At 40.7% G+C, this 13,307-nt stretch overlaps 1 protein-coding gene across 1 annotated transcript in view; it reads right to left on the bottom strand.

The window, feature by feature from the left end:
• Window positions 1-498: 498 nt before the first annotated feature.
• The window catches only part of LOC134587341 (alanine--tRNA ligase, mitochondrial-like), a 64,058-nt gene continuing 51,249 nt past the window's right edge, over window positions 499-13,307 (bottom strand). The window contains exons 20-22 of the mRNA XM_063443641.1: window positions 9,562-9,645; window positions 6,783-6,893; window positions 499-800 (exon numbers count right to left, since the gene is read on the bottom strand). Of these exons, the coding sequence (XP_063299711.1) occupies window positions 636-800; window positions 6,783-6,893; window positions 9,562-9,645 (360 nt within the window). The 3' untranslated portion in view covers window positions 499-635. The remainder of the gene's footprint in view (window positions 801-6,782; window positions 6,894-9,561; window positions 9,646-13,307) is intronic.

The following is a 13,307-nucleotide window of genomic DNA, read 5'->3' as shown; positions in this document are numbered from 1 at the left end:
AAGGTAACACAGGAAAACAGAATGAAGCTGGATGAATACTTGTTTCTCTAATAACTGTTTAGCCATCTACATGAAACGTTGGTCAACACAACTGAATAAAAGGAAAACCCACCATCTGGCAAATTTTCAAGAAATTAATCTGGTCTACCATTAAAAACATTGATGGCTAACCTTGGCAGTTTAGACGCTTGTGAAAAATATTTCACTGAAATGAAACCAGCCTATTAATGTCTTTATGACAAATCTGCACGCTCTATATCCAAATTAAATATGGAGTCATTGTTACTGGAGAGAGAGTCCTTCAGTATAAATTAGACCAGTCTTCTGTGTCCATATTGTATATTTAACAGAGTGATAAAATAATCTTCACATCCATCTCATCCACAGTCCAAGTAACAACACAGTAGTTGTGGTAGTAAAGCAGTCTTTGTAATGGTAGATGACTATTTAAAATCTATCTTGGTTTCTACACAGTCCGTACCAGAAAATATATGTATTAACTGTTTCTGACATTATGATTACTGCTGTAGCCAGCACAGCCTTGCAGATGTCTAATTTCTCAGAGTTAAATATTAATACTCTCTTCTCGGAGATAAATATAAAAAGCACCTTTTCCCATGCGTGTAGAATGTGATTTAGAGCGTTCTCTGGGCAAAGTTTAGAGATGAATTAATGACGTGGTCCAGATTTTGGCTAGTGCCTGTTCCTTTAGCAACAATGTCTGAGCCCCCAGCGTTACCTCCCATTTCCAAGCACACAGACGAGGCCCACTCAGCAGCAGACATTTTGAAACCCAAGTCCTAGAGAATGAAGAAATAAAAATATATTAGTTTTATAAAACTGTAATAGTCTGACATTGTTACAGAATTTATATTCTGTCAAAGTGAGTACACCTCAAAAACCACCTGCAGAATTTCATACCTGTGGATGTTGCTTCTTACCTCCAGCAAGACTGACTGCTTACCAAATGTACCCAAGGTTTTAAAATTTTGGGTACACCTCACACTTTTACTATTTTATCCTAAAGAGACATTGCACCATCACAATATCCCCAGTAATGACAAGACATCAGAAATGTACGCAAATTTTGTATTCAAAATTAGGGGGGGATATAGTGTTTCCACCTTTCCATGGAATACATACAGTAAATAACAAAACATACACAGTGTGACAAATCACAATGTGAATTGCACCCTTATAATGAGTACAATAAATAAATAAAAATACTTATAAACAGAGATACTGTGGTTTCTTCTACAAATGTAGATCGTGGAACAATAAAAAATACAACACATAGTGTACAATGTAAATGTATCCTGAAATATTAATAAGCAATGGTTACACCATGCCAGACTGTGTAATATGCCCAATGGTGCCTATTTAAGATGGAGCCATGTCTGCACTCCATTCAAGCGCAAGGATAATGCACTGTTAGGCCCTATTGCAGTGGAATTCTCACACTATATGAATGCCCGTGGTGCGTTCCAAGTTCTAAAGGCAGCAAATTCTGATTTTATGCATATCGTTTTATTTTTTAAGTGTGGTTTTTATTTAAGACAAGCAAAGACATGGCAAAAACATGGGCACTTGATGCAAAGTTCACAATGGAAGAGCTGCAGGCGGCCATTAAGAAATCTAAAACTGGCAGAGCGCATGGCCCAAATGGGCTATCGCTTAAATATTATAAAAACTTCAGGGATACCAAATGCCTCGTTTGTTGAATCTGTTCAATTCAATCTTAGAGCAAGAGTCAGTCATTCCCTTAAGATTCGCTTGCGGCACCTATAACGACAAGCCTAAAGAGGGTAAAGATCCAGAGGTCTGCTCTAGCTACTGACCCATTGCTAAATGCAGACGTCAAGCTGTATGTAAAAATGATAGCTTCTAGGCTTGAGAGCGTGGTGCAGGGGCTGGTCTAACCAGAGCGGTTTTATTCAGGGGCAAATGGCCAGGGAAAGACCATACAGTATTAAATGCTTTCCATCTAGCTAAATCTTGACAACTTTCATTACTCGTTATCCGTGGATGTGGAGAAAGCTTTTAAATGGGTGGACTGGCAATTTCTGCACCTTGTGCTGCAGTTGATAGGCTTAGGCGATAAGTTCTGTAGAGGCGTACAATCTCTTTATACAACTCCGACGGCTCAGGTGTGGGTGAGCGGGGTTATATGAGCGGGGACGCCTACCCAATCACAAATTACACCAGACAAGGGTGTCCCTTATCACCTTATCACCCCTACTGTTTGTACCAACACTGGAACCCCTGCTTTAGACGGTCCACCAGAATTTTGACATATCGGGCCTTAACACGCTTACCATGGACGCAGACGATATGCTTTTGTTGAAAGACCCTAATTGAGGCGTCAGCATCCTGCATCTGGTGATACCACCATCTAGCCCAACACCTCCAAGAAAACATGCAAAGCAGGCAGGCAGACCATAGCTTCCTCAACCACACTTCTGGCAGAAAGAGCTACATTTCTAGCAAACTCACAATGGTCCCCAGAAAGGACACCGTGTTTATGGAAACAGGGTTCTGGGAATGTTTGATGCGCCAAGTGGTGCACCAGAGAGACCGGAAGGTAAGTGAGGAGGGCTGCAAGATCCTAGGAAACCGTTTGTACCAGGATATGATTAAGGCAGAGGGCTGCCACAATTCCTCTGGTACTGTCAGGATCATCATTGGGTTTTACACAATATTGTGTATTTGGGTCTGGCTGGGATTGAACCTGAGTTGCCTGCATCCCAGTCAGGATCCTTACATTGGGCTCCACGCATCTTTGACTGTTTCTACATGTCCTTGGTATCCTGTAGTCTGAGCCTGTTTGCCTGGGATTTGCACACCTGTTCCTGGTTCCATGATTATTGTCTTCCTATTTAAACCCCGCAAGTCTGGTCCTCGTGGTCAGATCGTGTTTCCTGTTCCGTTTGGTTTCACTGCTGTTTGTCTGACTCCTGGTTTTGATCTCCTGCTCGTCTACTGTTTTCGCCTGATTGTCGCCAGCCCTGACTTCTGATTCTGTTACCGACTACTCTTCTGGATTTCCCTTGTCTGTACTGCGTTCCAGGAAGCACTGGTTATTTCAGCCCCAGTGCACTGTGTCACACCCTTGGGGATTTCTGTCCTGAGTCCCCTCGGTCTGTGCCGAATTGCAAAGGGTGCCTTAACTCTGCCTGCCGGACTCCCACTCCAGGTAAGATCCCTGACAGGTACAAACCAGTGCCAGCAGGCAACCAAAGTAAACATTCTGAGACCTGCGGCTGGCCACAAGGGCAGTGAGATGAACTGGTAGTGCTTGTCCCGAAAGGAAAAATCACAGAAACTGTATCTAGATGGATTGGAAAGCAGATTTAACCCTGTTCACGCCAAGTAGTAGCATCAGGAGATTTAAATGTCCATTTAAAGTGCTGGCTGAGTGAAGCTCTCACTTTCATTGCTGCATACAGTTCACCTGTGAGCATGGGGCCACTAATTCTGGCCCCACTTGACAGGGGAGTGCCCCAGGTACCTAATGAAACCCGAGGTTAGCCTGTTACTAGTTACTTCTTTCTTATACAAAAGCATATGTCAGTTAAATCTATTCTCTACTTGCTGTTCTCATGTTCTTTTTGATTTCAATAATTTTTTCGTTATGCTATACATAACATTGATGGGGTTTCTTTAAGAATTTCTTTTGGAGGAGGTGTTTGCTTCACTTCTAGGATTGGGGATTAAAGTATGGTGTCTTCTTTGTACACCTTGTTTTGAGAGAATGATTCTTGATAGATCAGCCTTTTCTTGCATTCACTTCCTTTATATACTTATATATACAGTTAGGAATTCCTTTGTGTGACAGATCCATCTGTATAACTACTATTGCTAGTTTGTCTGTTTTATCTCCATTCGTGGAATTACCTGCCCGTATGTGCCTGTTCGTTTATTGCAGGATTATACCAAACAAAACTACCGAACGGACGGCCACCCAGAAGAGAAGTGAGCTGCTGGTTAAGCTCTTGGCCCCAATTAGAACGTTGTGGTTAACCGCAGACACCTCGTCATTCTAACCGTATGCCGGGTGGTTGTCGTTCGTATGCCGACCACGAGGCGGGGCCATTTTAAACATGCGAATGAACAGCGGTGTTCGACGATAAACTTATGGAACTATAAACGGACACTTTTTCCTACCGAACACTGCTGAAACTGCCGATCGCCCTCTTTATCGTCAGGCAAACGAACACCGGTCCGTTCAGGACTTTGGATGATACGAATGGACTTAACCCAGATAGCCATCCCATGGAGTCAATCGTATACCGAAAGACATGTGAAAGACTTTGACTCCATGGCGATTGAACTGTGTGCATTGGGTCTGAGCGCTATTCGGTAGTAATATGCGCTCAGATCCAGGCTATCTGGGGATACGTTACACGAATCCAATGTATTCGGTATTCCTACAATTATTTATTTTTATGTGTTTTTAATGTACCATGTAAGATGGTGGTTTGCCTCTATCCCTGGAGATAATTGGATTTCTTCCCAATTATCTCCAGGATAGAGAGGAGGGATTTACTTGTATAAAGGGGAGGGTTTATACCTGAGCCACTGTGATTGGCTACTGTACATTATGTGTCCCAGTCTTCCATCTGGTCCCCTAGGGGAGTGTCCACCAGGTGGGAGACCTGCATAAATACCGGGCAGGTAGCCCTCATTAAAGCAGATTCCTATTTTACCCTCAAGACAGAGCTTGGTCTCGTGTTTGGGGGGATTGATACTTGGAAGTTTTTATTGCGCCTGTTTTAGCCGTGGAAGGAGTTCGGCTGATTCTGTGTTCGTGGATTTACTGCATTCCCTTGCACTCCGTTCGGGAGTTTGGCGGTCTACTGCAATAGAGCCTGTGTCTCTGAAAGGGTGAAGATCAACTAAACGGCGGTTTCACCCATTTAAGCTGGGAGTGTCTTATATAATGCCCAAGTTGAGAAAGCACCAGAAAGGGTGCGAAACACGTCCAGGGCTTCACTAACGTTTTTCTGGGTTGTCGCTCCCCTGTCCAACATCTCTGCGTGGTCCTGCTTTCTGGTATTCTTTTCCTTCTTTTTTTGATTTTTTTTCAATTGTATTATTTACGTAATATTATATTTTCAGCTTATATGTTTGGACCACTTTAGCACATATGAGGATTGGTGTCACAGCATTATGCCATCTGTACTTGTTTTTTTATATAAATAATGTGCATTTTTCTATGAATTTTTTCTTTCACATTGTTTGGGATTACCTACGAGTGCGGATCATTTTTTTGTGAAGTATTGTTTAACTTATTGGGAGGAGTCCAGCACCGAGAAGGCAGCCTTATTCTCCTTATGTCACTCTCCCTTGCTGGAGGGGGAGGGTAGATAGACAGGGGTGGCACATAGCTGAAGGCCATGCCACCATTGGCTGTCTGGATACCAGCATGCTATGCATACTGGTGTCAGATGACAATTTTGCACAGAATTGACATTAACCAGCCCTAAACTTTGTTCTAAGCTGGCTAATGATACTGCCGGAGGTGGAGTTACACCACTGGCTGCTTATTGGTCAATCTCTTTACGTGCAGCATTTCAAAGCAAAATGCTCCACATACAGACTAAAGACACCAAGACCACTTCAAGTAAATGAAGTGATAATGGTGCTTGGAGTAACCTTTTAAAATCACCTTAAAATGACTGGGAGAGTGAGAGTACTAGTTGGGATCAATGTATATCCCGACTCTTCTGAAGAATTTGGTTTACAATTTAGGGTATATACAAATATATTTTAAATTTATGAAATTATTTTTTGGAGTATTTCATAATTTAAAAAAATATAAAATACAAAGAATATACACAACATAAAATATTGATTAATTTCTTGTCTACTGTGGAAAGGAATGGTGCTTCTATTTTAATATAAAGTAATGTTTTTATGCCACTAAAGTTTCTATATTGCACATATGATTTTGCTATATATGAATTGTCACGTGAGCGAAGTTCAAATGCGGTCATCTCTTTTTTTGAAAGAGAGCACTTTTACAGACTTTCTTAATGCAGCCCCAGTCACACCTTGCCCGTGCGTGATCTACACAGTCTCACTACATACTTCCTATAAAGAGAGATCTAATGCATAAACTGCCTTTATTAGACAGTCTGTTTAATTTAGCTAAAGTCTTCAGGAGCCTTCCGTGTGTGATTAAATTTCAATTAACAGAGCAGGAGATAAATTCTAATGTAAACACACTGTGCAGTTACATCTGGTTGAAAATGAAACCATTTTTTAATGTAGGCTGTGCGAGTAACAGCCAGGGTAGGTGTAACTAGGTTTGCATAAACAGAAACAAAAGTGATATAACTCCTAAATAGCAGAGAATTGAGCAGTGAGAGCGCAGGGGTACAATCTATACCAGGGGTAAGAAACCTTTTAGTAGTACTAAGCCAAAACAAAACTTTGAAGTCTCTTGGTGTGCGGATCCTATTTTTTTTTAAATTGATGTGTCTGTATGTTGCCGTATTCTGCTTGTGTTATGGGGATGCTTGGGGTATTGCATGAGGGAGGCTCTTTGTGAGGTTATATCCTATAAATATATCTCTCTCTCTCTCTCTCCCTAAGATTTTTAGATATATTATACCACGTTGGTCTCATGATTTATGACATCTCCAAAATCTCAATGCCACTATTTTCCAGTAATAAACATTTTATAATTATGTTACATCTGCAGAGACACACAAAGAAGCTGGTATGTCACTGTTGTGCATTCTTGACACAGTTTTGCAGACATGATAAGAGAGCTTTACCTTTGGAACTTGGCATGCACAGAACACCTTGTCTGCATGCTGTTGGCTGAGAAGCATCACTGCAGATCCTGGGGACTTATCGCATATGTGATTAACCACCTTAACTAGAACCTAGAGGGCACACAAGGTAAAAGATTAGGACTGGGGGTTCATTCTCTGTGAAATTGTTGGTGACTACCGTAAATATGTCAATTGTAGGTGACCATACTAAAGGTCTGTGAAAACAAACAAAGTGTAGGTAATCGTTGGACATTAATGCAAAATGCAGACAAGATGGATAGAATTTGAAATCTACCTCAATGTCACCTCAGACAGTTATCCAGAACATTATATAAACCGCATAAAGGATTTAGGGAGGTTATCCTCATATTAAGAGTGTTTAATCTCTTCCTATGTGTTTAAAATCTTGGTCAAAGCAATACTAAACTATTTTCTGATGAAAACTACCAAGCACAGTACTATATAAATTAGCCCCTCACACTGTTAATTTAGGAAACTACCAAGACCTGTAGAAATTTACCTCAGACTGTGTTAATTTTAGAAACTACCAAGCACAGACCTGTACAATTTTGCTCCTCAGTCTTTGTTAATTTAAGAAACTACCAAGCACAGAACGGCACAGATTTGCCCATCACTCTTTCATTTAAGAAACTACCAAGGTATGGGAAGAAACTAATGCACTATCAACTAGCAATACTTTCATGCAACTATTCTATTTGTATACTCTGGTGTAACATTTAGCTGATTAGTTTCATCCTTTTGCATCTTTTTATGGCCAATTTGTTTGCTTGTTATGCAATAATCTTCATTTAACATATTAATTTTAATATTACTCAGATTACTACTAAGCAATGTGGCTATCCAGTCACAAAAATAATTACTCTTTTATTGGTCTTATATACTTATGTCTGCTGTGTTTCTGGTTAATTGATTATGCTTATCTAACCCAGTTTAACCTTCCTTTCAGCCATTAAAGTGAATTAAAACATTGCTTCTATGTATTTCAGGACAGAGCAGCAGAAATGTGTCCCCAAACACACATCCATAGTGGAACCCTTGACCACATTTAAATCTTGGCTATCATGCGGTCATACCCTCTAACATGCACATTTCACCTGATGATCATCACTTATCTATATTTCTATCCCAATCCCTTTTACCTATTCTGCACCTTCTCAAGCTGCCCACATTCCATGTAGAAAGCTTAGTTTGGTTGACCCCACAACACTAGCTTCCATGGTCTATCGTCACAACCTCCCCCTTCCATCCTATTCTGCTCTCTCACCTAACGCTACACTTTCCTCTTTTAACAATTCACTCTATTCATCTCTCAATACATTTGCTCTTCAACCAAATCATCTCCCTAGCTCAACAATGACGTCAAGGCACTTTATGTTCTTCTGACCATTCCTGGAAGTCCTCACTCTCTCCATCTGCCGTACCACTATTCTCTTCTTAGTGTAAGCAATATTCTAACTCTGTTAAGGTTTGTAAAAATACCTACTACAATTAACTACCACTGTTTCCCCTTATCCACATCATCCTTCTGCTTCTTTGAACAACCTTCTCTGACCATCCCCTTTTTCAGCATCCCCCTTATAGCATCTGGTATAGCTGTGCACTTTACAAACAAAATCTCAGCTATTCCAACCTTTGCTACCCAAAGTACACCTATATCCTCTCCCTCTACTTACTGAGTTACCTTCTCGGATTTCACAACATCAATGATTTTCATACTTTCAGAAAACAATCCTGCTCTACTGGAGAACCATTCCCGCATTCTCTCGTACATTCCCTCCTTCCTGTTACTCTATCCTATTTGTCCTCCATATTCAGTCTCTCTCTTCTGGATGTTATCTCGATTCCTTCAAAATGGCAGTTGTAACTCCGCTTCTCAAAAAAACATTCCTCAATCTTAGCCTATTTACTAGCTGCCAAACAATCTTCCTTTCTTGCCTTTCTTGCCCAATCTTTGCACAATCTCAGAATTATAAGATCGGTTCCATTTTCATTCTCCTTGATCTCTCTGCTGTGTTTAATACAGTTGTTCATCCTACCGTTCTGTCTACCCTCACAACCCTTGGCATTACTGATACTGGATTCTCATCCTATATTTTTGGTCTCATTCAACAGTACACACCATCCATCTCTCTTTCAGTTGTTGTACTGCAAGGCTCATTCTTTGACCCCCTTGTCTTCCCTCTGTACACTGCCCCCTGGCAAGACTAATTTACTCTCATTGCTTCAATTCTCATTCTTTTGCAGATGACATATACATTTTCTTCTCTTCACCCTCCTTCTTCATACCCAACCTCTCCTCTTACTTTTAATCTTGCCTTTCTGAACCACTTACCATTTCAGCAATTCCCTGTACTAGACAGAGGGGTGTAATCACTAAACGCTGACTTGTTCTTGAATCCAAAAGGTACACGCCAAATAGGGCGTAAGTCTCTGGTATAAATTGTAGCAAATCAAAAAATGAACATCATAATTAGGTAAACATAAGCTTATCTTGAAATTAAACGTAAACTTTGCTGTAGTCACAGCTTTCCTATTTTTGCATGAATGATGCAATTCACATTTAATTTCTCTACAATTTAGAGATTGGTGAATAAACTCCACATAAATCACAAATAATAGTAAAAGTTCCCTGTCATTCTATTTTTGTTGCACACAATGGAAATATAGGAAACAAGGTTTTGCAACCCAGCTGTTTATAATGGCGATTGTAAACCTATAACATGTATACTAAATTCTGGTCAAAGTATAATTAACTTACAGAGAGAGACTCCACGGATACTGTGGTTACGATGAGTGGCTGATTAGCATGCTTTACCAAGAGGCTCTGAGCTTTTTCTGCAGCCTGCAGAGAGGACAAGAACAGTGTTATAACTACAAGCACTCACATTCTGCACTCAATAATCGCATGTCAGCATCACTAATGGGTTAAGTTCCTCCCTCTCAGCTGCTAGGACAGAAATACTCAAATTAAATTGATGATAAAAAAGATCACACCTCATTTATTACCATTAGTATTTTTTCCTGTCCTCCTGTTAGGCAGCTCTATATTTTATTCACCTTGCCATACGTTTTTCAATATGCACCCCCTAGAGCAGCGATGGCGAACCTATGGCATGCCGAGCCCTCTCTGTAAGCACACAGCCATAGGTCGACGGTAGGGTGCACACATGTCCCAGATAACCCGGGACAGTCCCACATTTTAAGAGTCTGTCCCAGATCCCAGTCATGAGCTGAGCTGCACCGCCGTGGCCGGGGAGGGAGGGGGGGGGATCAACGGGGCAATTGCTGGCTCTGCCCCTGATCTGCCTCTTTGTCAGTCTCAGCCAATCCCTTGGGAAGCACTGTGATTGGATCAGGCTACCACATGTCAGCAGACTGCTTGTTTTTCTGAGTCTAACAGCATGCAGATTTACAGCTTCAGGCTTGAATACAGTAAGATTTTTACTATATTTATGGAGGCATGAGGGGCCCAGGGGGGCTAGATGGTGGTATTAACACTATAGGGTCAGGAATACATGTTTGTGTTCCTGACCCTATAGTGATCCTTTAGGTGGCCCTGATATATATACACATACATATATATATATATATATATATACAAACATATATATACAAACCTATATATATTCTTACTACGGACATATATGTATATTGCAGCCCAAAACCACCTGAGAAAAAAGGAGTGTCCACGGAGAAAATAAGACAACTTTTACAAATATTGCTTTCGCATTATCGCTACTTTGGCTGAGGTTCCCAGTTCGTGACTGGCTGAAATTATATCTAAAGCTGTGGCTGCTGGAATTAAGGAGGCGACTTCTATAAGTCATTCCTCAAAGAAAAATAAAAGACCAAGGTTAGTTCCCAGTCAGATATAGAAATCTCTAATCTGACTCATCAGATTATGACGATACTCGGGAATACCCATATAATCTGGATGGGGAGACAGTGAATACACTCATCTCTCTCATTAGAGATATGTTCCTAAAGATTGTGGAGAAACTAAACATCTGTCCCGGTTCATTCTTCTGTTAAAGAACTGATAGAAACAGAATGGCAAAGACCAGAAAAGCGTCTATTCACAAAAGGCAAATTTAATAGCATATACCCATTCCTGACTTGGTAATTATTTCCCACTCTTTTTTGAACTCTGGAAGTCCCATTAGTGATGCGGACATGGATTAGCCAGGAAAACAGAAAATCTTGAAAATATCGTAATTTACTTTTCCTGGGTAATATCCAGCACCAGCAATCCCTCCCTTTCTGGATTAACTTGGGTTCATCACTAAGGGTAATAGGAAGATGTGACCTTTTGTATCTTTAATTGAATTTGAATATTCATGTCATAGCAGCTGAGAGGAAGGATCTTAACCCATTAGTGATTAGCAAGGAAAAGAAAATTACAGTTTTTTTCAAAATGTTCTGTTTTATAATCTATAAAAAATACACTACTGCCTATTTACATCACAATACTCACTTTAAAATATGGCTATTTCATCCTTATTTTAATTTGTTTTAAGTCATGGTTTCAAACACATTTAAGCAAACATCTTATTAATAGGATGACATGCAATATATAGTTTTGACAACCCTACAGTGCCTGCCGTTAGTCGACCAGAAATGTGACCATTTGCATAATGTCAGTATTAGTGCAGCCAAATAATCACTGTTTTCATCTGTCTTTGCTTTTTAGTATATGTAGAATGTTGCATTTTTATTATACACTGTACAAAATTATAAACGCAACACTTTTGTTTTTGCCCCTATTTTTCATGAGCTAAGCTCAAAGATCTAAGACTATTTATATGTACACAAAAGGCCTATTTTCTCTCAAATATTGTTCACAAATCTGTCTAAATCTGTGTTAGTGAGCACTTCTCCTTTGCTGAGATCATCCATCCACCTCACAGGTGTGACATATCAAGATGCTGATTAGACAGCATGATTATTGCACAGGTGTGCCTTAGGCTGGCCACAATAAAAGGCAATTTTAAAATGTGCAGTTTTATCACACCGCACAATGCCACAGATGTCGCAAGTTTTGAGGGAGTGTGCAATTGGCATGCTGACTGCAGGAATGTCCACCAGAGCGGTTGCCCGTGAATCGAATGTTAATTTCTCTACCATAATTCATCTCCAAAAGGCATTTCAGAGAATTTGGCAGTACATCCAACCGGCTTCACAACCGCAGACCACGTGTAACCACACCAGCCTAAGACCTCCACATCCAGCATCTTCACCTCCAAGATCGTTTGAGACCAGCCACCCGAACAGCTGCTGCAACAATTGGTTTGCATAACCAAAGAATTTTTGCACAAACTGTCAGAAACCGTCTCAGAGAAGCTCATATGTATGCACGTCGTTCTCATCGGGGTCTCGACCTGCCTGCAGTTCGTCGTCGTAACAGATTTGAGTGGGAAAATGCTCACATTCGATGGTGTCTGGCACTTTGAAGAGGTGTTCTCTTCACGGATGAATCCCGGTTTTCACTGTACAGGGCAAATGGCAGACAGCGTGTATGGCGTGTGGGTGAGCGGTTTGCTGAGGTCAACGTTGAGGATCAAGTGACCCATGGTGGCAGTGGGGTTATGGTATAGGCAGGCGTATGTTATGGACAACGAACACAGGTGCATTTTATTGATGGCATTTTGAATGCACAGAGATATCGTGATGAGATCCTGAGGCCCATTGTTGTGCCATTCATCTACGACCATTACCTCATGTTGCAGCATGATAATGCAAGGCCCCATGTTGCAAGGATCTGTACACAATTCCTGGAAGCTGAAAACATCCCAGTTCTTGCATGGCCAGCATACTCACCGGACATGTCACCCATTGAGTATGTTTGGGATGATCTGGATCAACATATACCACAGCATGTTCCAGGTCCTGCCAATATCCAGCAACTTTGCACAGCCACTGAAGAGGAGAGGAACATCATTCCACAGGCCACAATCAACAACCTGATCAACTCTATGCGAAGGAGATGTGTTGCACTGCGTGAGGCAAATGGTAGTCACACCAGATGCTGACTGGTTTTCGGACCCCCCGGTCTCCCTCAATACAGTAAAACTGCGCATTTTAGAGAGGCCTTTTATTGTGGCCAGCATAAAGCACACCAGTGCAATAATCATGCTGTCTAATCAGCATCTTGATATGCCACACCTGTGAGGTGGATGGATTATCTCGGCAAAGGAGAAGTGTTGACTAACACAGATTTAGACAGACTTGTGAACAATATTTCTGAGAAATAGGCCTATTGTGTACATAGAAAAAGTCTTAGATCTTTGAGTTCAGCTCATGAAAAATGGGGGCAAAAACAAAAGTGTTGCATTTATAATTTTGTTCAGTGTATATTTGGTGTGTTATTATTATTATTGTTCTTCAATGCTATGTTATTTTATATACATATATGCATACACGTATTCTAACCACAAACAAGTTACAAAATGCTTCTCCTAGTTCAAAATACAGGATAAAGCTTTTCTTTGATGGAGTCTGTTATTG

The sequence above is a fragment of the Pelobates fuscus genome, chromosome 2 (genome assembly GCF_036172605.1).
Source record: "Pelobates fuscus isolate aPelFus1 chromosome 2, aPelFus1.pri, whole genome shotgun sequence".
In the NCBI taxonomy this organism is placed as follows: Eukaryota; Metazoa; Chordata; class Amphibia; order Anura; family Pelobatidae; genus Pelobates; species Pelobates fuscus.
Note: the sequence above shows the minus strand (reverse complement) of the source record. Positions and strands in the feature narration are given on the sequence as shown.